The 25,145-nt window shown below is 40.1% G+C and overlaps 1 protein-coding gene across 1 annotated transcript; it reads right to left on the minus strand.

Moving 5' to 3' along the window:
• Nucleotides 1–3,035: 3,035 nt before the first annotated feature.
• EDN3 (endothelin 3) lies at nucleotides 3,036–20,026 on the minus strand. Its single transcript, XM_074888311.1, has 5 exons — nucleotides 19,741–20,026; nucleotides 19,061–19,301; nucleotides 4,717–4,881; nucleotides 4,108–4,212; nucleotides 3,036–3,204 (listed from the first exon to the last, which is right to left on the minus strand). Exons 1-4 carry the CDS (start codon nucleotides 19,790–19,792, stop codon nucleotides 4,140–4,142), a joined length of 531 nt encoding a protein of 176 aa, XP_074744412.1. The 5' UTR covers nucleotides 19,793–20,026; the 3' UTR covers nucleotides 3,036–3,204; nucleotides 4,108–4,139.
• Nucleotides 20,027–25,145: the final 5,119 nt, after the last annotated feature.

Genomic DNA, 25,145 nt, shown 5'->3' on the forward strand with positions numbered 1-25,145 from the left:
TGTAAGCCCCCTACGTTTTGTGCTTCCTTCTGGGAACAAAACACTGCTTTCCTTTCTGTCACAGCCCTTTGCATTTGACAACTGCATTCACATCTCCTCTCTTCCTCCTCCTTTGTAGGCTAAAAAACTGAAATTCTTCCAAATCTCCCTTCTACATTGTTTTTTAGACTTCTGATCATTTACTGTTCTTACTGCTATTAACAACTGAAAAGTCAACTTTTATTAATGGGAACTAGAATGAGAGCTATGCAACTCTGACACAATTAGAGCAGAGTTATACATAAATAGTTTTACATGGAATAGCGTAAGAACTGGAACTAATTTGTTGTTACAAAAGTAAACCCAAGTGCCCTCAAAATAATATCCCAGATCAAGAATAATTCTGCAGTACACCTAACTACGGTAATGTTACATGTTGAAAGAACTTTTATTTCTAACTTCTGCAAAGAATGTTTTTATGATTTATTACATTGCAAGAGTTGTTTCTTAGTTAAAAAGTTCACTAGTTGTGTATGAAATTAATTTTGTGTATAATTTTTAAAGCATTAGCTTCAAATTAGCTTAACATCTTCTAGTTACAAATTAAAAATAGGTAAACTGAGTCCCTAAGAGCTGAGAAATATTAATGGTGACATTTTCTATAAACATATGAAATTAGGTAAAACAATCTTGTGGCTGTTATCTACTCCCAGACAGAATAATGGTAGTTCAACCTCAGAACCCAGGAGATACAATTTTCAGGTATTTGCTGTGGTTTAAACATTTATTTGGAGATACCTACAGTAAACTTTCTCTCTTCTGGGTTTGATGTAACAGTTATTTCCCATCTTCTTTCTTTTGCTGTATTCATGCTGGACTGATTTTTACATTAACTGCTACCGGTACACTGACACAATGTTTTCAGCTACTCCGCAGAGTCCCAAAACCAAACTACTTGAAAGTGGAATTCACACAGAAAAAGTTGGATTTTTTTTTCTCGAGGAAAAGGCATAACACCTGTAGCCCACTACTCAACGGCTAAATCTACCTGCATGCCAAAGAAAGAACCCAATCTGATGTTGGTTTTTTTTTCTGTGAACGTTTAAAATAGAGCAAAAGCATGTGGGACTGGAGAACGTGTGAACCCATCTTCAAATGCAGCACTGAAATTGAATTCACTTGGGGGAAGACAGTAGAAATCCAAACATAGACTGAGCAGTTCATCTAAAAGCTGAATCGTATCACTTGAGGAGGCACTGGCAGCCTTGTTAGCACTGGGATGTGTTTGTAATTCCAGGGAAAAAAAGGTAATATAACGAGCGAAGCTGAAGTGGGTGAACATTGTTCACAAAAAGAGCTCACACTCCAAATGACGACTACCTCCTTGTTTGTCCCAGGATACAGATTAGGCCAGATAAGGGCTACATTTATAGCAAAAGGGACACAAAATTGTAATGTAACTTTTTATGCATGATTATTATCAAAGAATTTTTTATTACGTTTTCATACTCAATTCTCAAACCGTTAGGAGACCTATCAATCTCTTGAAGAAGGCAAGTTTTTGTATGACCTAGGCATATGCATTCGGGGGAGGAAAAATTCCAGTTGGTGGTTATAAAAGAACATTATGCATTCTTCATAACAAAGCTTGATTATTTTTAAAAACCCCAAAACTATACAGTGTCTTTTTAGAATTATGGAAAATAGTATGTGAAGTGATTTTATACAATAAATAATCTATTTTCTATAAATGTACAAAATCATTTGTACAGCAAGTAGGAAACGGATACAAATGCAATAACTGAAACATATTTAATTTTATAACTATAATAATTTATTTATGAAATATATCCACAAATATATAAAATATATCATATATATTTTGCCAAAGACCTCCCTTTCTTGTTTCAAACAAAGTCTATTACCACTGTTTTAAGCCTATATAACCATTTTTACTATTAGTTTCTTTTCATCTTTCTTTTGGTCTCCATCTTTCTTCTGATAAAACATAATTCAGTGTCATCGGGTTAGAGTTTAACCTGTGTGCCCTGGGGAAAGTCAGTCAAACCAAAAAAAAAAAAATCTATAATGTCACAAGTAAGGGATTTCCTCTCTTTCTTTTTAAATAATACAGAATAGGATTTGCAAAAGTTACTCTTTTCTTCCTAGCTTACTCTTGCATCCTCCTATCAAAAAAAAGTCCATAATTTCTGAAGAAATCATTTACACTGAAAAATGTCCAGGGTTGGACATGATCCTGATTGCCAGGTTTCCAAGTTATTCAGTGATGATGTTTCAATAAAGAGATGAAGATGTGATTTATAGTACTAGCAAAGACAAATGTATGTACTGTGGATGATAACGTATGTAGGGGCTTAGAACAGCAAATGGTCTAGTACAGTAAGTTACTCTGACTGTATGAAGTTTCATTTGAAGTTCCACAGTCCTACCCTTTCACCTTTTGGAAATTCTCTGGGATGGATAATTGGAGTTCTGTTCATCAACTACAGTGCATCCTTAAATAATCCCTGTAAATGTTTTTGAATGGAATTTTGAAGTGCAGGAATAATTTGTGCCTAAATTAGGTAATCTATTGAATACTCAATGTATACTCTTAACTTGCTATAGTCTATAATAATATTTATATTAGCCATTCATATTTATTCTGCATAGATACTGTCACTTAAACATCTGCCACGAAGTTACAATATGAGGATTCAGGCTTGCATACATTAACAAGAGAAATATTTTGTATCTGTTTATTCTTAATGAGAACTCATGTATAGGCAATCTCTCTCTAACTCATCATTCTCCAATTACAGTTGCCTGCATAAAGCTGTGGATGGATTCTTCAGACATACAGCAAGCAGTAAGTGGAACAGTATGTTTCTATTGTACTTTTTAAAATCACATAGGCAAAACGTTTCGTGAAACGTTGTGTTGCTGAAGTTTGGATCTGCCTTTGAATTTTTCTTCAATACTGATACATTCCCTGCCAGGTTACATGATAAAGATTATCCTTTACTGAGACTCTCGTGAGGGGAGCATGGGAGAAAGCTTCTTCATACAGGTTCACATGCCCTCAAAGTGGCATTGTTGAAATGAAAGTGTTGCATACTGCTGAATTCTCCACTGGCATCAGACTGAAGCGTCAAGTTTGTCCATCTCAAGGGAGAGTTGTAGTTTAAGTTCTTGCTTCTGAGCTTCAGCAAATACACGTTAAAGCTTTAAGAAAACAAAACAAAAAACAAACCAAACTGCTTAATTATTCACAACTAACTTGCTCTTACCTGATAGAACTATGGTTCATCGCCTTCATTATGTATACACAGAGTGAATGCCACCCAGTTGTCTAACAATCTCTGATCAGATAACCATAGCAATAAATTCAGCTTGGGGACTTCTGATCCAAGGGCTTCCCTTCATAGCTAAAAATTTGGGGTAATGGTGTGACTTTGTTGGTTTTTGTTTGGTTGAGGTTTTTTTACTTTTAACTTTTCTAGTTCTAATGGCTGTTTCATTTTACCCAGAACTACAAGTATTTGCTTATCCTGACATCATTGTGCATTTTGTATGTAGAAATAGCATTAAAGGTAGATTTGGAACTGGAACTTTTTGAAACTGGCTACTAGGTCAAATTAAGCTTTTTATGTCTGACATCTAAAGTAGATTTATTTTTCCCTCCAAATACTTTTTCCACAAAGTTTGTTCAGTTTTTTTACCTTGACAATTTAAGTTTTACTGAAGCACTGCGCTGGGACATGTAGCTTAAGTTGCTGGAGTGCTAAATGAGCAAAAAGATGATAGACAGGAACAGCCCTTGCCCTAAAATTAAAAAAAGAAAAAAGGGAGGGACTGTTGCCAAAATATGTTTTGGCTTATAGCCAAAGAATCCAACATTTGAAGGAACTATATCAGCATAAGGAAGGTTGTAGTAGTTCTGTGTATACTAGAAGTTATTTTAAAAAATACATTTTAAAAAAACAACAAACAAATCATAGGCCAAATTCTGCCCTTATTTAGCAAAAAGTGGTAATATTCAGTTGAAAGAATTTAGAGTTCTGCAAATACAAAGAAAATTTATGGAAAATTAATATTTCTTTTCAACATTAAACATCTGTAGCATACCTGCCTGTTCAGAATCCTCCAAACTCTCTGTGCTACTGAATGAAAGTGTGTTCCTCTTCCCTGCATTGGTCTTTCTCCTCTGTCTTTTTCATTGATCCATGATTTCTGGAGAAGAGAGATTTTCTAAGTTTGTCACTGTGTTCTCATTAATTGCCCTTACAAAGCCATTTATAAAATGACAATGTCATATTCTTCATTAGACTAGATAAAACATTCTGAAATAATGCAATATTAAGCATGCCCCTACCTGGACAGGGAGATCTGCTGTTTCAAAAATACATCATAAAAAGAAACAGCAAAAATAAAATTCAAAGCAGTATCTGTCTCTGGTCCCCTTCCTTCACCTATTAAACTCTCAATTGTGACACATGAGTTTTCTTGCTTTTATTCTTCCTATTCATTCCCCTGTCCCACTTAAGAAGGATATGATGAAGCGGCTGTGTAAGTGCTTGGCTGCTGGCCTGGATTAACCCACCACAACTGAAGATAAGAATCTTATTTAAAATCAATATATGTGTTAATTGTTTCATTTGATACATACAAATTGATTATCTCCATGAAACAGTCAAATCATGTAGACAGTCTGCCGTATTAAGAAAAGATACTCACCTTCTTCTGTCTTGCATTCTTCTGCAAAACTGCACACACTGTTTGTCATGCACATCCAAACAAGAACACCGAAATGAAGACTGGAAAGTACTTTGAATCTGGCCTGTAGACCTTTTGCCTCTAAAACTGCCTCTGTAGTTAGACAGCCCATATGGCACAGTCCTCCTGTTATGAGAATCACAAATATTGTATATTTTAGGAGCCAATTAAAATGATATTCCGTATTTTTTCTCTTTTAGAAATTAGATCTATTGATGCAAAGCAATAAATAGTGGCACAAAAATCAAACTCTATGCTTATGTAAAGAGTTCTCCCTATAACTGATCACAACTTCTGCTCAGGCAACTCAGGCTTTCACGAAGTAGCAGACAATCAGCTTAACTGGCAGAACTAATTGGCAACTACACTGCCTATCTAAAAAAATTCTGGTTACCTAACAGCTGATACAAATATATGCCCAAGTTATTGCTTATTTTACTGCTTATTCCTTTAGTCATAGAATCACAGAATGGTTTGGGTTGGAAGGGACCTTAAAGATCATCTAGTTCCAACCTCCTTGCCATGGGCAGGTTGCTCAAAGCCCCGTCCAACCTGGCCTTGACCACTTCCAGGGAGGGGGCAGCCACAGCTTCTCTGGGCAACCTGTGCCAGGGCCTCACCACCTGCACAGAGAAGAATTTCTTCCTTACAGCTAATCTATATCTACCCTCTTTCAGTTTTAAACTATTACCCATCATCCTGTCCCTACAGCCCCCTGATAAAGAGTCCCTCACCACCTTTCTTGTAGCCCCCTTTAAGTACTGGAAGGCCGCTATAAGGTCTCCCCAGAGCCTTCTCTTCTCCAGGCTGAACACCCCCAACTCTCTCAGCCTGTCCTCACAGGGGAGCTGCTCCAGCCCCCTGATCATCTTTGTGGCCTCCTCTGGCCCCGCTCGAGCAGGTCTGTGTCCTTCTGATGTTGGTGCCCCCAGAGCTGGATACAGCACTGCAGGGGGGGGGTGTCTCACGAGAGCAGAGTAAAAGGGGAGAATCCCCTCCCTTGACCTGCTGGCCACACTGCTCTTGATGCAGCCCAGGACACGGTTGGCTTTCTGGGCTGCGAGTGCACATCGCTGGGTCATGCTGAGCTTCTTGTCAACCAACGCCTCTAAGTCCTTCTCCTTGGGGCTGCTCTCAATCCACTCCTTGCCCAGCCTGTGTTTGTGCTTGGGATTGCCCCGACCCATGTGCAGGACCTTGCCCTTGGCCTTGTTGAACTCCATGAGGTTTGCACATCCCACCTCTCCAGCCTGTCCAGGTCCCTCTGGATGGCACATCCCTTCCCTCCAGTGTGTCACTGCACCACACAGCTCGGTGCATCGGTGAACTTACTGAACTTGCGCCAGTCCCAACCCTGACCCCTGAGGAACGTCACTTGTCACTGCTCTCCACTTGGACATCGAGCCATTGACCGCAACTCTGAGTGCAACCATCCAGCCAATTCCTGATCCACCGAGTGGTCCATCCATCAAATCCATGTCTCTCCAATTTAGAGACAAGGATGTCGTGGGGACAGTGTTAAACGCTTTGCACAGGCGCAGGTAGATGGCATCAGTTGCTCTTCCCTTATCCACTGACACTGTAATCCCATTGTAGAAGGCCACCAAATTTTTCAGGCAGGATTTTCCCTTAGTGAAGCCATGTTGGCCGTCACCAATCACCTCCTTCTTTTCCATGTGCCCCAGCAGTTTCCAGGAGGATCCGCTCCATGATCTTGCCAGGCACAGAGGTGAGGCTGACTGGCCTGGAGTTCCCCAGGTTTTCCTTTTTTCCCTTTTTCAAAATGGGGGTTATGTTTCCCCTTTTCCAGTCAGTGGGAACTTCACTGGACTGCCACGACTTCTCAAATATGATGGATAGTGGCTGAGCCCCTTCATCCACCAGTTCCCTCGGGACCCGCAGATGCATCTCATCTGGTCCCGCCAACTGTGTTGGTTACCCACCACAAATGCACAAAAATTGGTATGTTCAGTGCCATAGCTTGTATGAAGTGATAAAGGAGCTGTGCCCATTTCCACCAGATAAGTAACATCATGTCATCGTTGACGCTGATTTGCCATTGATTTTATCATTCAGAAATGGAGAAAACTGTCAGCATGATTTGTTTACTGCATCATGTTTGGAACATGACCCATGGAGATATAAATGTGAGAAACGGATAGATAATCTTCCCCATATGTATCTACTACTACTTTTCTACAAGAGATCATATTCTGTACCACAGCACACCAGGAAATAGTAAGAGGTAGTTCTTTATTTCCCAGCAGTCTGGCATGCTTTTTCTTTAATGGGTTATAGTTAATATTATTATCAGAAAAGGACATGCTTCATCACTGCCTGCTAACATCTCCAAAAAGCGCTAGATAGTTTAGACTGATGTCATATATTATTCTCCTACAAGTTGTTAAAGAATCTCAACTGGTAGCAGGTATACACCACATGGAACTTCTGGACACCCATAAAAGTTCCTGTGTACTTGAGGGATGGGTTAAGTAACGCACAAATCCACAAACACTAAAAATCTGAAGAGAATCGCATGTTCAAAACCAAAAAAGAGGAGTGGAGGGGGAAAAAAAGGCAGGGGAGAGGAAGACTAGATATAGAAGGGTTACAAAAACGTTACAGCGCAAAGCCTGAATAATCAGTTTGGAACCACTAACTTCATAGTTGTATTTTTTTCATTTGCTTTCATAAAAACATCATTAGACTATTAATTGGAAAGCTGAAAATCTTCCATTTTCCCCACACTCATGGTGGGCTGAAAGGTTCAGGAACATTATGTTCCTAATCTCTGCAATAATTTTTGATGTAACATCAGTACAGTTGATGCAAATCATTTGTTCAAACCTCTGCGCTTAAAGTACTTACGAGCTTGTAACAATTCATCTCATCTTTCATAGTATGAACTAAAGCTCACCTCTCACACATAGATTTATCATAAAATCATACTGAGAGATAGAAAATCACAAGCAGTATTTCTGTGTGTCAGGGACTGTGAGATGGTCTTTCTCTAGCAGATGCTGGTCTGCCTCACTTATGCAGAAACTGCTGCATATTTTCACTACTTCCTTCATTCTATGGTTATGCCCAGACACTGGGAGACACCATGAATATGCCTATTAGTCTTAAAAGACTTTCAGACTTGATTTTGGATCCCCTTCTCAAACAGTCATTTAAAAAGCTTTTTATTGTCTTTAGGATTAGGGGTGAGTCCCATTTGATAATTGAAGAGTATTAATAAATTCTATACTGCCATCTACTTTAGAATAATGAACGCTAAATGGCTAATGTAGGTAACTTCTGACATAAGTTGAGGTTGGACTAGCTGACCTTTAAAGGTCATTTCCAACCCAAACTGTTCTATGATTCTATAAATAACTGCTGTATGGTCATATTTTTATACATTCATGGTTTTTATGAAGTAATGGCTGGTATTTAGAGACAGAAACAGAAGGAGGTTCCTGTATTTTTAAGAGTGGCAAACCTTCTATGAAAACCGTCTGGTAAAATTCTGTTACTCAACTTCCTTCCAGATTTAGGCTGAAACGAAAAGATGACTTTTGCTTGTTCTAGCCAAACATGAAACTACTATTTTATGGCAGATAGATTGCCAGGGGATAAAGCAGCTTTTTACAGCTTTTGCAGATGTCATCCACATTGTGCTAACAAGACATAAAATACTGTGGTATGTTATTCTTATTATTTAAAGTGGTTCCTTGTTAAAAAGTCCACTTTTCTAAAATATGATACTGGTTTTTCTTACTCTAATTCTCTAAATCAGAATCTCTGCGGGACTGAGCTGCAGTTTGCCCTGTGTCAGAAGTTCTGCCTGAATAGCCAGAGAGGAAGAAAGGCATGTGTTTTATTCCTTAGTTGCTGCAGTTTGCAAATTAATGGACCAACTAGAATTGTCATCAACTTCAATTTTATCTTAACACATCAGTATGTGAACTACAGTGATGGAGGAACGGGCCCATTACCACTCTGCTCTCTACTGAGAGACAGTAAATCCCAGCAAACAGGCAGGGGTGGAGAATATAGCACAATTACAAAGTGGTAAGAACCATGAATCACAGCCCTAAGCTTTCTAATGAAGTGCCTTATGTTCTATGAAACTTATAATGCTTATATGTTTCATAGCTTGGAAAATGTATTCAAGACCACTTCATTTTCAGCGGTCCAGAAACACATGCCAATGCAATGACATTTCAAGGGTAAGAATTTTATCTAGAACGCCCAAGCAAAAATGTTTATGTAAGCTAATGTGCAGATTTGCCAATCAATCAGAGATGGAAATATAATCATTCTCCCAGTATGCCTGGCTTTGATTTCTAATCCAAAAATTCAAACCCAAAACACATAAACTTCAATAGCAACCCAGCATCTTTCCAACAGTATTCAGAAAGAACAAAAAAAAATAGATGTTTTCTTGCCTTTCATTTACTGATGTAACTCATAAATCACCAACATTTAAGCAAATGTTAGTGTGTGTATGGTTATCATTCCAGCAGATGAAAATGGTAGTATTTCAAGTTAGTTCATGCCTCTTTCTCAGCACTTCAGAAGTGAGACATGCCGAAGAGATTAAGTTGAACAAGTATCGGAAGCATTTGCCTAGCAGCATGCTTAATCTTAGATTGTTACCTGTGATTAAAAAATGCTGGTTTGGGGTTTTTTTTTTTTTTATGGTGCTGCGATGCTCAGGTTCAAAATGAGGTAAGTAGAATCACAATTTCTACATGCTGAATGGGAATTATTGCCAACATGTAATTGTCACCAAGCATTTGTGTTGCTAAGTCTCTTTGCTATACATTTCAGGTGAGACATTTGTTTTCTGTGGTCAAAGCTTGCTGACTTTAATACACACAGGGCAGTTTGTGTCTCCACAGTGAAGATGAGGAGCTAGGCAGAGGCAGATTTGTTGACTGGCCATCTGCTAGGCTTCTGGGGATCCTCAACAACCAGTTGTTATACTGTGTTCCTTGTAGTTATGACCAGGTCCTCGGCCAAAGTACTCGCTAAGAGTCATTTACAAACTTTTTGGAAATTTCTATGCAAAATCCACATATTTAAAAAATATTTTAACATTTACATTTCACAAGAAATTTTGAATTTCTGACCTTTAACTCAATATGCATTGTTTCTTCCTTTAGGAGAACAAAATTCTCCTGAAGCAGTGAAATGGGTTTCCACATATTTAAGAGTTAATGTGTACTGTCTGTCTTCTATGCCTTACCTATCTACAAAGTGGAGAACAAGCAAACCGATGCAACTCTGCATCAACACAGGTTCTGGATCATTTTCCAGGGTACTACTCTGAACTGGTATTTATGTAGCAACATACAAACCTGAGACTTATATGCAAGTGACCCTCTTTTGTAGAGTTCCATTAACAGTATGATTACTGCAGCCAGGGATTGAGTGCATAAAAGTCTGCATGCTCAGCTTTAAAGCACTTCCAAAATTACTGAAGGTCTGAGTTTAAGGAAATAGTTTCTTCTTCAGTATAAGCTATTTGTTTTTAATTCTGTATGCAAAAAAAATGAAGATGCTAACGCAACTCTCCAGTACCTGGAATTATTCCATATGATGAAATTATGATTAGTCAGTGAAACAGATCTGTTATCTAAAGATAATTCCATGTATAATATAGAGCAGCACAAAACTAATCAAAGCACAGTGTGCTCGTCACTTGAAACATACTTTTGATTTCTGCAATGGAAGGAACACACAGCAATCTTTAGTCCAGCCAATGTTTCTCCTGGAATTTTAAAAGAAAAAAAAGTATGTATCTGCAGGTTGGATACTGAGATGCTGAAATAACATAGATTACTTCTGTACTTTGTGTCCACAAAACACAATCATAAAAGCTCTCCTCCTAAAAGTCAGCTAGCTCTTGAAGCAAGTTTTTGCCATTAAATTAATAGAGCTAGGCAGTTGTTTGTTGACAAAGACAAGAGGTACTGAGTAATAACGAAACAGCCATTCTGAACCAGTGATACCGGTGAAAATTTCCCACAGAAAAAAATGCCTATTGAATGACTACTACTACTACCTTCAAGTGTAATTGGGAAGTATGATCTTCCCAAGTCCTGCTGTCCCTCATTTATACTATAGTGAATGTTCAGAATTCAGGCAGACAAATCCAATTGGTTTATTTTAATTTTTATATCATGTGTCTGAGTTTCTCATGCTATGTTATAATTGACCTATGAGCTGCTATTACTTTCTACTTTCCCAGCCACTTAAACACAGTAGATACCTCCAGGGCACTTGAGAGTTTCAGCCAAAACAAAGGGATGAGGGGGTTGCAGCAATCATCTTAGATGCTGTGATTTCAGTATTCAGCAATATATTTTCTGGCATGCATCCAGGCCAGCAAAGCTCCCAGCAGCCTCCAGTGTTTTCAGACAATCTTAAAATGTATGAGATCCCTGTAAGGACCACTGAGAACAAAGAACGTGAAAAGGTAGTAAAAAATTTAACATCCTCCAAGTGAAACATGTCTCCAGAATGAAAGATGCTTGGGGGAAATAACAGATATTTCTGTGTATACTTTCATATAAAGCTACTGCAGTAATATTGTGTAGCTCTGTAGATGAAGGGCTCATTGGCTGCTCTGAAAGCTGGCTCCAACTCTTTCTGTAACAGGCATATTTTTTAACAGAGTTCACAGTAGGTGTACCTTCCGTATTATCCCTTCCTTCTCATCCCCATCATCATCATTTAAGAAGTAAAACACCATCATCAAAGTAGTGCCTGACCTGTTGGTCTGTCATCCTAACCACAAGCTCCATTCAGAGAAGCTGTACTTTTTCTGAGTAGCTTTTTGCAGTTAAAATTATTTTCAGAGGAAACAAACTTTTATCCTTTATAGCCACACCTTTATTTTCCACATCCTCAATTTAGTAGTAGTTGGTGTTCCTAGATAGCTGATAGGCTACTGTTACCCAAAAAGATGTACCTCCATGATCTTGCTAGATTTGGTTTAACCTTCACTTTTTTTTTTCCCAGTCTTACCCTTTAAGTAATACTTGATAATTTGTGAGGACCCCAAATTAATTATAGTTAATTAGTAATAGCTAATTTAGGTAATAAGCTAAGGATTGCACACATCTGCTTCATCATCCAGTTTCACTGAACACTGGAGTTCTTTGATTTCTCTCTGTGAGAGAATCTGAAGGGTTTTTATCACTAGTCATCCTCCTCCTGTAGCTGTCAAAAGGATTGTTATGTGTTTTCTGTTTCAAATATGATCAGAAAAAATATCTGAGTGGAGTGAAAAAGCTGAGATACATTTCTTGAAGTAAGCAATACAAAGCAAGCGGGGGGGAGGAGGCAAGGGGGGGGTGCATATTTTTCCATTAACACCCCACGTACCCAGGGAGGCTGGGCAGAGCTTACCTGACCTAATAAACTGAGCCCTTGTTTTGCAGAAATACCTCTCTCAAAACAACACTGCTCATATCCTTCAGTACCTCATACCAATCCTAATCTGCTCCCAGTTTTGTGGCAAGATACATGATTGTTAGTTTAAATAAATAAAATCCTGTGCAGCACTTTCTGTCTGTGAGGCCCAAACTCCCATTATTTCTTTTTCTTCCTCTGGCAGGGAGTATCATTAGTAAGAGGGCTGGTTAAACACAAGTACACTGAGGTAAATCCCAAAATGCAGAGCAGCTGGAAAATATAGATGAACAGAATCAAATTAAGTGGCAAATGGTAGCTTTTCCAAACTAAAATCCAGAGTACTTATTGCTAGCTTCTGAAGCCACCATACCAGTGCACACAAAGAACACACAAGCTCATGCATGTTTCTCCCACTCTCCACAGTGTGTATAGTTCAAAATCCACTGCTGGTTTAAAAACAAGTAAAACAAAAACCTGGAGGAAAATAAACACATGGTGTTAAAATTTAAGACTGATGAAAGTGACTGTGGTTTGACAGCCCTCGAGACTGTTTATTCTTAGAATTAGACCAACACAAGCAGCAGCAGTGAAATTTCAAGGCACTAGCTACTAGTGTGTCTCATCCCTGACCCCGTCTTCTGCAGGGCCAGCTCCTGCAGTGACATGGGATTTCAGTCTGCAGAGCCAAATCATTCCAAGTCTTTCTGAGAATACTGCTGTTAAAACATCAATACTGTGAGTACTGTAAATAAGCTTTACAGGAAGACTTAGAGGATATATTCTACTCTTAGACGGCGGAGGGCACACAAGCTATGCACATTTCACAGTATGACCCTGAATAGGTGAAGTCACTACACGATTTAAATATGCAAGAATAACTAAGTTTGAATAAAAGACCTAAAAATCAAATCAGTTTGTCCATGATAAAACATAACAACAGAAGTCTATTACTGTGTTCAGTAAATATATTTGAAATACTCTCCATTTGATGTGAAGATTTGTGCAGCTTTTTAACACCAAAGATACTCCAATTTTTAGGATTAGAGATATTTACGATCCCTCATTTAAATTTTCACCAAAATTTGTTAACTAAAAAAAAAAAAAGGAAAAAGTTAAAAGGAATTTATGGAAATAAGAAAGATTATCTGCTTTATGCTTGTTATTTTTTCTACCAGTATGACCGTAGATTCCATAGCTTTAGTTATTTCAATTGTTACTAGCCTGTTAAGATTTTTCTTTTTATCCTTCAACATTCAGGCTACATTAGGACATACAGTGCATATACATAGTCTAATCTTGGTAGCATCCACACGTGTAAGACACGTGTAAGATTTCAGTGAACATGTGGATAGTAAAGTATGCAAAATGCAGGGAAAACTTCATTCAGAAAAACAAAATCAACAGAAGATTCATCACTTTTGGCACTTGGTTCTGATGGTTAACCATGCGCACTGTTTAACAGATCCACTTCCTTATTTGAACTGCCTGGCTGGCAGCCAGTTTTATCATCATGCCTTTGGCTAGCAGGTATTTTCAGTCTGCTCTACTAAGATTATAAGCACATGCTTAATTGTTTTGCTGAACAAGAGATCTGTAGCTGTGTACTTCTACTTCCAGTAATATACGGGGCATCATCTACATTTATGTAATACTGAAGATAATCCTCAAAAAAACCTGTAATACTTTATAATACCACTTAATATCCATAAGGATGAAGAGCATTTTAAATTATGTTACGTGGGCATCTGTTCAACAAAATTTAATCATCAATGAAATGCAGGTAACAAAAAGATGTTATCAAGGAAAAGTTAGCCAGCAGAGAATACAGTTAGAACAAGAGTATCCAGTTGGTTGTTTTAAGTCTTCTCTTTTGTAACAACATCCCAAGACATCAATTCCTCTCTATATATGAGCAAAACTATGAGTGAAGTGATGATAGGGTACAAAATGTTTGCATTCTAATTGGCTTTCTGATGGTGACCTAAGCCAGTAGTGGGCAAAGATCATTAACTTATAACTGTTAGAGAGCTGACTGTACGTGGAATCAGCTGCTGTTGTCTGTTTATCTTCTGACAAGTCCTGGACCCCTAACAGACCCATTTGTCAGCACCTTCAGGAAAGACCACAAAAATGAAAGTGTATGAAAAGCCTTTCTCACCCCAACGGGTGGTCTCATTAGGTCAGGAAAACAGATTTCTACAGGGGAACTATCTGGAGTCAACCTAGCGCTAAATTTTGATGGCCACTTAGGAATATCTGACTTGCATATGTTACAGAAACAAATTTCTTCTCTGTTAAAGTGACAAAACACCACATCCTTGTAGTGTCACCATGTAACCACACACTCTGAAACACTCACCATATCCTCTACCAATATATCGCACAGAGCAAAGCAACAGACTTAGGGAGTCAGTGCATGCCCTTGTCCTTCCACTGAGGAAACAGAACATGTGTAAGTGCAGAGGATCAGAGCCACAAAACGAAAGATGTTAGATGAAATTCTGCCTTTCATTTTGTCCATCCAATTCTACTGATTCAGAAATTCATGTAACTGGCAGACAGAACTCTTAGATCATCATGTAAGCTGGTCTTTATAATGTGGTCACAGAATTTCGTTCAGTTACTCCTCTTTTGAGCATAACAGCGAACACTGCAATAAGACATCACCTAAAAAAAACCCCAACTTTTCTTTGGATTTAGACACTTCAAGAAACTATTATTTTTGGTGCTTAGTTTGAGTGAGAAAGTAACTTTACCATTGTGGATCTATGCTAATTCTCCTTTGAAAGTGTCTGGATTATTGCCGTAAATTCTTATTATACTTTTATTTCAGAATTAAAGACCGCTTGATTAGCTGATATTGTATCCTCATGACAGTATCACTTTCTTATAGTTGTCACCTTTTAATCTTTTACTAATCATTACGAGCATCTCTAAAGCTTTATGCAGCAACATTAACGTCATTAATTGAACCACATTTTGCTGTCGGATGTATAAGCTCAGGTCATACTGAAATACAGGACCCCTTTGAAGAAGAGCAGACCTAGAAGGCTTGCCTGTATTTTCTTTAACTTACAGAATTAAGCATCAAGTTGTGGCTGTATTACATCAGTGGGTAGTCTTTAAAAGATAATTCATTCTTTCATCCTTGAAATGTGTCTGTAGCTATAGATCAAGATAAGCATAATTAATCACTTGACAAAAAAAAATACATTGCATACTAATTCCTGAGTAATCAATCTTATCAGTGAGAACAATTTACCAGGTTTTAATTACCTTTGTTATGCAACCTTTGTCTACACCACATAACTGCATTATTCTATTCTGACTTACCTGACTTTAAGTCATCTTCTTTTCCACTTAAGGCTCTCACTGTTCCCAGCATAAAAGACTCACTATGTCAAAGTAACACTGGTGTGCTTAGTGGTCTGGACTAAAACCAGTGGGTCATGGACAGGTATAAAGCAATACTCAAACATGTGTGCAGAGATAATTTCTCATTTAATTGGCAATAGCTCCAGAGAGTCAGAGGCTGCATATTGTGCAATGTTATGCTTTTCTACAACTGTCACCCTGCTGATCTAAGTGGTTTCTCAGCAATGACAGGAACAGACCCTCTATCATCACTCTGCCTCCAACAGTTTCAATAAAAACTTTAACCACTTTTCCAGAAAAGGACTCCTCCTTGGCCATGACCAAGATTTGTTCTGAATTTCTTACAACAATGCTTAACAGCATATTCTGTTGGGAAAAGCAGGGAAGAAACCAGAGAATGAAGTAAAGTTTGTCTTTGAAGTATGGAGGAGAGAGTAACCTGGAAACAGAAAATATTAAGGAATTTGTGATGGGATAAGAAATGATGAGGTGAAGGATGTAAGTCAGGGGAAATAAGAAAGACAAAAATAATAAAAAACAATTGTAGTGTTTGATGTAGGAAACAAAACCAAAAAATATATGATAAGTAAGCAGGAAAAAGATCAGAATCAACAGATGTCAGGAAAACTTCTCTAATCTTTAACATCATCTTTACGGCCTCCCATTGTGTGTATGGTCCTCAAAGTTGCACTTGAGCCAAATTTTCAGTAAATATAAAAACTTCCAACAATACCCATACAACAGCAACATAAAAGCTCCATTTACAAACAGCCAGTCTGTACAGATCCAGTGGTTAGTTCCATTTAAAAGAAGTAGCATAACTTGCTTGGGATATTAAATTGCACAAGGAGGCCTGATTTCTCTCATTCACATCCAGAAGTACCTTTGACTTACTGAGACACAGTTCCAGGTAGGACACCACGCCTGAATTAGTGCCTGTTCATCCAGACGTGTGACATGAAATCTGAATCCTGCTTCTGTTGCACTGGACATGGTCCAGAATGTTGAAAATCTGCATACATACTTATTTCAGTGACTACCTCTGCCCTCCTATATTGAAGCATTCCTAGGAAGAATCCTAGGATTTTTGAAAATCGAGACTGCTCTTTCAGCTTAGAAGGAGATTTGTACATCTACCTCACGTGTAAACAGAGCTTTTCCTTTCATTGCTCACCTTGCTGGCTCAGACCGGGCAAGTCCCAGGAACAGCTAGAGGAGCAGACACCTGGCTCTTCCAGCCATCTCTAGACACCGCAGCCAGCCGACTTTGAGAGGACCTCCATTCTCCAGTTCTAATGAGCACTTACAGATTCCAGAAAATCCAGTTCCTGCAGGACTAATTCCCCTACTTTCCACCATTACCCACTCACTATTTATCAACCCAGAGGGCCTCCAGCAGCCCAATTAACCTAGTTCCAACAGTGTTATTAGGTTATACAGGTTGATGTCTTTGGAGCACAGTAGCTAAAACATATCATTCTATGTGAATACTTAATATTGAAATTGAATATATTTATTCTATAGCTTGCATAGAAATGTCCAGTCACATGGCATAAAAATTAAGCGTGATAACAATCAGAATTTCCTACACTTCACATCAAATCGTTACAGGCTAACCTATACACTGGACAGTGGGGATAAGACTTTACATATCTGAGAGACTTGCTGTTATTTTATATACAACTGATTTCAGTTAAGAAAGCATAGACTTATAGCCCCAACTGTTTAATACTTGGATTATTACACATACTTCATCGCTAATGCTATAGGTGTAATGGAAAAATTTATCTATCTTTTGTTCTTTCTTTGGTGATGTTTGCGCAAAACTTTCACGTAGGAAAGAGTTCTCCACATCACTGAATTAATGTACGCTAAATACTTTTCCCACTGGAATGAAAATTACAATTCCTGTAGACTTAAAACAGGATATCCTAAAAAAAAAAGGGGGGGGGGGGTGTGCATGTGTTTAAAATTAGCAGAATTGTATTTATTTGGTGCGTAGAGGGTAGAGGAAAAGGAATGTTGTTCCCCCATTTTCACTGGTGAGCTCTGACTTAAATATACTGAGTCATAAATATTTGGCTAAAATAATTCTAAATAATCCTGCGGTGGATTAGTGCATGTATGGAACTTAAAGAATTGAATGACTTGTGTGAATACATGATACTTATAGGTTAGTAGAAGTTCAAAAGACTTGTCACCAGACATGGCCTCTAGCCAGGACACACACATAGGTTTACAAATTAAGCGCCTTAAACCCTGTTTGACTTAACCTATTTTACTGCTACTTTCTATCTTTCTATTCATTTTGTTATTTTAATCTAATTAAAAGCTTTGCAATTGATTCAAAGGCAGATCCGAGTTAGTACAACTGTTCCCAAACTGTAGTCAGTGGAGTACTTGAGGGTGTGTGTAGAAGTTCATAGTCATACAGTCCCAAGATCTTTAATTCTTGAAGTTTGTTAAAATAAATGTTTTTAGATTCATCTGATCTCCTGATTATTTTTTAATGAGCTGGCTGCTGTGGTTGCTACAGAACTGAAACCTATTAGCCTACGAAAATCTTTACAAATCTTTAAGGCTGTTTTGGTTACTCAGAGAGACAGGATATATACAATGGTCTAGGAAAAGGAGGCCTCTAACCTTTAGGATGTAGGCAAAGTGTCACTCTTCCTGGAGGATTTGTTTTCATTAAGTACTGTTAGTACCAGACCCTGCTTTTCTGTGTACGTGCTCCACCCCCACTGACCTGTGTGAAACTCAGAATTTCCAATTCATGGGAAATGTTATGTTTTCAAAAATTATGTTTATTACGAGTTGAAACAAAAACTTATGTTTGCCATTCCCTTAAAACCTAATTGTAAAAGATGCTCTTCTGTAACATCTTAAATCTGGTATATTGAGGTTTTGAAAAATTGTTTTAATGTCAAATTACTTTTCCACATGAATTTTTCTCAAATACAGTAGAGCTGCGCACACACACACACGCGCTATTCTTCCTTTCCCAATGAGTGGTTTACTAGAAACAGATTTCTCCTACAAAACAGCGACAGTTGTCCCCCGGAGGGCCCTCCCCGGGGCGGGACACAGCCCACACGTGCCGCCCCCAGCCCGGCACACAGGGCCCGCCGCGCCCCGCCGCGGGGGCCGGCACCTTCCCGCCCGGAGGCCACCGGCACTGCGGGCCCCTGCCCGCGGCTCGCTCTGACCCACCGGCGCCCCCCGGGCCGGGCCACCCGGCGAAGCCCGACAGGTGTCAAGGCAGCGAGGGCAAGAATTGAATTGAGCGGAACCCGGGCGACCTGCGGAGCGCGGCGGGCTCCCCTCAGCCCCCCGACCCCTTCAGCGGAGCGCGCGGCGCCCTCGCTCGGGCTCCCCCCCCGGGGCCGGGCAGGGAGCCCCCGCCCGTCCCCGCCCCACAGCCCCCGCGCCGGGCGGCCCCTCGCCTCCCCCCTGCCCGCCAGGGTCGCCCCCTCGGCAGCCCGGCCCGCCATTTCGCGTCCCGCCCGCCCTCACTCACTCGGGGGTGTTGATCCAGATGATGTCGAGGTGGCAGTAGTAGACGCACTCCTTGTCCTTGTAGGTGTAGCAAGTGCAGCGCCGGGCTCGGCGCCGCAGCGCCCCGCCGTCCACCTTGGCCCTGCCGCCGGCCGGCACCGCCGCCGCTTCGCTCTCCTCCCGCTCCTTCTGCCCCAGCGCCGCCGAGCGCGGTTCGCCGCCGGCCGGCACCGGCGGGGAGCGAGGCCGGGGCAGCGCGGACCCTGCACCGCGGGAAGGCAAGAGCAGCGCTCAGCTTCCCCCCGGCGCCAGCCCATCGCCCCTACCCCCCCCAATCCCCCCCCGGGCAGAGCCCCCTCCCCCGGTGCAGCCCCCTCCCCTCACTCGCAGCCCTCTCGCAGCAGGACCCGAACCGTCGCCAGTCCCGGGAAAGTTTCAGGGCTGGCAGAAGCACCGTTATGTTTGTATTTACCGCAGCGTGGTGGGGTGCCCCCGCGGCCGCCCCAGGCTTGGGGTGCATCGCTAGCGAGTGTTTTTGTTTTAAACCTACGTGCGGCCAAACGATGTCTCTGGCCTCTAGTTATTTACCACGCATCGGAGCGGGCTATTGCTTACAGTCTTTTGGAAGAAGAAGAAAAAACCCAAACCCAGCCCTTCTTTGTGTGCATGCGTGGAAGTGGCAAAGAAAGAAATTCATATTACCTGCAGTCGACGTAATTGTAAGTCCAAAGAGGAACAATAAACCCAGCTCCATTAAACCCAAATTGCACGCTTGTTGACTGCAGGCAAAGGTGAACTGCAGGGGCGACTGAACCGTTGCAGGAGGAATCACTTCGGGTCGAGGCGGGGAATGTCCCGGGGCTGGCGGCACACGCTGCTCCCGGAGCCAGTTCCCACGCGGAGGTGTGATTAGTGGTTCTCCCTGGCAGTTATTTTCCTCCAGTGCAGACTTAGTCCTGAAGGGGAGAGTGTTGTCAAAAGAAGGGAAGATCCATCGCTTGGCTTTTCCCCCACACACCTCCCACCCCACCCCCAAATCTGATCAGAAACCGGAGCTGCTGTTTCCCAGCTGCAGACGCCTCCCACCCGCGGACAGCTGCTGCCTCCCCCGCGGCGCAGCCGTGACCGCCCCCGGCCCGCGCTCCGGCCCTGCCCCTGCCCCCCCGCGGCAGGTACACGGCAGCCCGGCCCCCCCAGGAGCGGGGCTCCAGCCCCTTTGTTACGGCCGAGGCTGGTCTGCCTCCACGGCTTTAAATGATCTCCTGCTCGCGCTCTGTGTGTGATCCCAGGAGGACAGAGGACTGCTTGGGCGACAGAAATGCCAAGTTTTGACTCCAAGCTGGGCTATAGTTTGGGGAATTGTTTGGGGTTGTTTTCCAGGTGAAGTTAAGTCACCAATTTATTAATACTTGCTTTTTCCCCGGTGCATTATGAACACTGCTTTGCGGATAAACCGACCTAGAGTGCAAAACTTAAGGTAAAAGGGGATATCATACCGCGTGAAATACCTGACACTTGTGCCTAGAAAAACACTCCAGCATGTGGCCCCATTTGCTATTGTTATATCAGCTATTGAGTGATAATAGGTGAGGGTTTAAGGGTTAAAGGAATTGGCTATAAATTTCCTTACAGTAGTGTGTGTAGTATATCCTGTTATAGGAAACATATGTCATAGATAGCACATGGAGAAAGGTTAACAAATTGAATCGTGGATATTTTAAATCAAAACACAATGTTTTATGTAAGAATGTTTCAGCTAACACAAAGAGCTGCAGCCAAAATTCCTTTTGTATATGACGCCAATTTGACATATTCACTAAAATCTGTTTTGTGAGTAGAAAACGAGTTGCGGGATCGCTCAGGTTATGTTATGCGAAGGAGGAACGCTGTCCTCTACCGTATCGCATTCTTCTCCAGCCCTGCCCCGATTCCAGCTTCTGGTGTGGAGCATTCAGTAACAACGCTTGCATTACAAAAAAAGCTCATGCCATGTTTTGTCAGTTCATCAAACCTTGCCTTTTGTCAGTTTCTACAGATGGAAAGTTTTGTGGGAGAACTCTAGTTGACCATATTCTCAGCTAATAACAAAAGCGTGATGGTCATCAAACGCAGGGTAATAGCTAGAAAGTTCCTTAGTCTCAAATTCTGCCAAGACCACAGCTCTCTGTGGAAACTTAAATATTGCTTTTGTTTCACACAGTTTGTGCAAATCACAAGACTATGCAATATGGAATTGAAATGTCAGAAGCATTGGTCACGCCCTATCTCCAAAACCCTGTTAGAAAAGACAGGATTTCAGTAAATTTATAAGGTTTGCACCCACTGCAGTGAGTGCAGTTCATGAGGACGTAGCTGCAAGTGGTTTGCTCAGGTATTGACAACATTCAAGAACTGTGAAAGTACCTTCTTGATTTGAGCTCTGCTAATTTTCAATAGTTTAACTGCAGCTGCTGAAGTTCTCATAACTACTACAGTGGGGGGAAAATAGATCCCATGTAAATTACTGAATTTAGCATTATTTTGAAGTTCATGCTTGATCTAGGAAAGTAAGTGCTTGCTTACCTTTAAGGATGAGTAACTGCCGTGACCTGAATGTTTACATAGTTTGCTTTGCTGGATGGTGCGTTTGTATTAAAGCCATGCACTCCAAGCACCAGCAGAGTCACAGTTAGGCTTCACAGTTGTATAGCTGCTGCTGTTTTGAAAAATATCATGGCAAAACATAGCTGAAAAAAAGAAAGTTTTTGAAGCTATTTCCATTTCTTACATAAGTAGAAAAACAATTGCTTCAAATCAGGAAGTTCTAGATGTTGTACTCTGATACTGTTGGATACAGGATTTTGACAGATGCTTATAATTGCATTTTAACTTATTTGAAAAAGGAAAAAAATAGAGATTTATTGTACAGCAGCTGTTTAACAGAACTCCTCACTGCAGTGATTAGGAAGTACTAGGTCGTATGTCGCTGGTGTAATAAGTAACAATGACATGAGTCCAAATTCTGATTTATGAATTTCATTTTCCTCATTGCAACATATTCTTTTTTGTTAATAATGATGTAAATTTATCATGGTAACAAAAAGGTTAAAATTAGTACTCCATAGCTATATCATATGTATAGGTTTGTTACAGAAAAAGAAGTCATGTATTGTGAATTAATTTATCCACATTTTCCTAAAAATATTGTTCTATTTTTTTAAACGATATTTTGAAGGCCTCTTCTACATTGCTCTACTTTTTCTTCCATGTGATGTTTAATCTCTGAAAAGCCAGGGGAGGCCATATCAGCACTGATACTGAGTGCTGTGTAAACAAAACAAGTAATAAAATATATTCTGAAATTAGCTATCAGGGTTCAGAAATTAAGAAGGGCAAGGTTTTGGTCAAATGACCTCACGTAAGCTCTAAAAGAAGATAAGACATAGACTCTCCAGAAAGAAAGAGACGCTCATCAAAGGAATTAATACTTCTGGGCATTGTGGGCCTGCTTCTCATTTACATTGACTATCAGGTTATTTGTGTCACGTACTCCCTAATGACTTGAGACCTTTTTATTTAATAAATATAGCAGTCACAAAACAAGAATGCTGGTTAAGTGAATAGCAACAAATAAATTTTAAAAATCCAGGGTTCATTTTGAGTTGGGATAGGAATAAATGATGTCTGGATATTGGTGTCAGTGATATTAACATCTGATGCAAAAAGGATTTGTAAATCTGTTTAAGGATTACAATTTCATCTGATTAAAAAAAAAAAAAAAAAAAAAGGAGTAGCAGCTGTGGAGGTAGCTGACATAGGTTGGAAGCCAAGAGATCCAATTCATATTATTTTACAGCTTTTCCTTTAAAATTGTTTTAACTTTGTAGGTTGCTTTTGCTATTTCAATTTCAAGATCTTTAGGGTGGATGGGTACTCTGCAAAAATCTTGTGAGCCCTGGACAAAATGTGTGGAGTTAATCCTCCTCTTTATACCTTCTAATCTTCCCACCTCCAACATACTCCTTCTGGCCCTTGTGCAGTGCTCTAAGAGCACACAATGCGAATTCCCCGGTGCTAGGACACTTCCTCATTCTTAGGGCCACCCAAGCAGCTTAAGGAAGACAATCAGCAGATCTACCCTGTTGCTGGGTGTAAATATTGTATATTTGAGAACTTCTAATTGACTGAAGGGAGAATATAACTTAGAGATGAGGTCAAGGCTGAAGGAGTCCTGGAATGTGCAACAGCTGAAACACATGATCTTAAGAGAAGTAAGCTCAGATTCCAGATTTTATATTTGAAAACCCTGGACTGCCATTTCAATTAGGAACATAATCTTGGTTTTGTTTAGTACTTCTCTGCCCCTTGTATCCCTACGTTATAAATACACTCATGTGGTTTCGAAGCAATCAGAGACCCTAGCAGTAATTCCACAGCATTTAACCTTCATCATACAGGTGACTACACAAAATGGTTATGAGTTATAAAGAAGTTCCAGATGTGTTTAAATAAGGTTGGTTACTGAGAGAAACCACTTAAAAAGCTAACCTTCTAGGATATATTTACACTAGTAATAAAGTCTGTATTTAAAAAGTACGGTACGATTTCAGCAGCAGTGGAGAATTTTTTGGCACTGATACCTATTCTTACAGCTTCACAGCAGGCCAAGAGGAAAGCCTGATCAATAGAGATATGATCCCAAGTAAAGGCAACCAATCTATTTATTATATTTATAAACGATTCGTATCTCTTTTCCCACTTTCTTTCCTCCTTCTTAATCATGATGTTCTTTAGTATTACTTAAAAAAAAATCATATTAAGCTGCAAACACTGTATTTAATAGCACACTGCATCACTCTCACAAAGCAAGCAACTTAATAGATGGTACCTGATGTTTGCAAAAATGTGCTGAAATCAGTAGGTTCTCAAGAAAACCTTATCTTCTGATTATTATTTGTTACTTTTTGCTTGGGTTCTATAGCCAGAAAGCTGAAGTTAATCTTGTCTCCCCTCCTGTTACAGACAGCCCTATTCAGAGCCCTTTGATGTCAGTGCAAAGAATCCCATTTTTAGTGGCCTTTGAACCAGATGTAGTAAAAGGGCAACTGAGCATTTTGTAGGGGTTGCAGTTGGGTAACTTGCTTAAAGGAGAGTTATGTTACCTTCTTCTGTTTTCCCATTTTTATTATTTTTAATATTTACATACCATTAAAAATAATGTAGATACTTCGTAAACAGTGAAGAAGACAAATGCCTCTGCTCTGACCATGTTACAATTTATTTAGTTAAAAGCAAAGTAAAGAAGGAACTGTATGGCTGTTTTTCAGCCTTCATAGCAGTAGAGCAATAGCACACAAATTTAATGATTCCTGCTTGTTTCAGCTATTGTGAAATTTAGGAAGGAGTTTGCATAAGATAACATATCCTGCTGTTGTAATATTCTGGAGACAGGGCTCAGATCTCTGGATAAGGAATGCTGCAAAAATCCCACGTGTTATTATCACTACACACCACTCTCCCCAGGATCTGAACCTGACCTCACTTCCTGGATCCAAACAATCTCTGTCTTTGGGAAAATAACAGGATTTTACAGGAAGAGAATTTTCTCTAGTTATTATGTGAAACAGTTCTTTTCCTCGACATTTATTCAGGTTTGGGCATGTTACTGAACAAAGAGAATTCCGTATCAAAATATGACCAGTCTGAACACTTCTTGGGTTTGTAAAGAATGGACGGAGAGCTGCCAGCAAATAAGAAGCTAGAGGCGGAAAACTGAGGTGGCTGTCTTGCCAAAAGAACTTAGAATATTTTAAAATGAGTAAGGCAGAGAGGCAAACCACTTGGGAGGGACAGCTTGTTTCTGGAGGTACACTGGCAGGGGGAAGAAAACACAAGTACCAAAGCAAATCAGTTTGGGCAGAAGCCAATCTGGAGGGTGATGAGAAGAGGGAGGGAGTGGTGTGCACATATAAGGATTTGGGTTCTGGCCTGGTTTTCCTTCCTCAGTGGCCTGGTAGGAAACTTGTGGTCAGTTGTTTGTAGTGTGAGTGACTGGGGAAGTCTTTAGTCCTGAGAGGAAAGGGAGGTGTAAAGATAAGCTGGAGGAAGGTGGCTAGAGACTAGGTATG

Source organism: Strix uralensis, chromosome 18 (assembly GCF_047716275.1).
Source record: "Strix uralensis isolate ZFMK-TIS-50842 chromosome 18, bStrUra1, whole genome shotgun sequence".
Classification (NCBI taxonomy): domain Eukaryota; kingdom Metazoa; phylum Chordata; class Aves; order Strigiformes; family Strigidae; genus Strix; species Strix uralensis.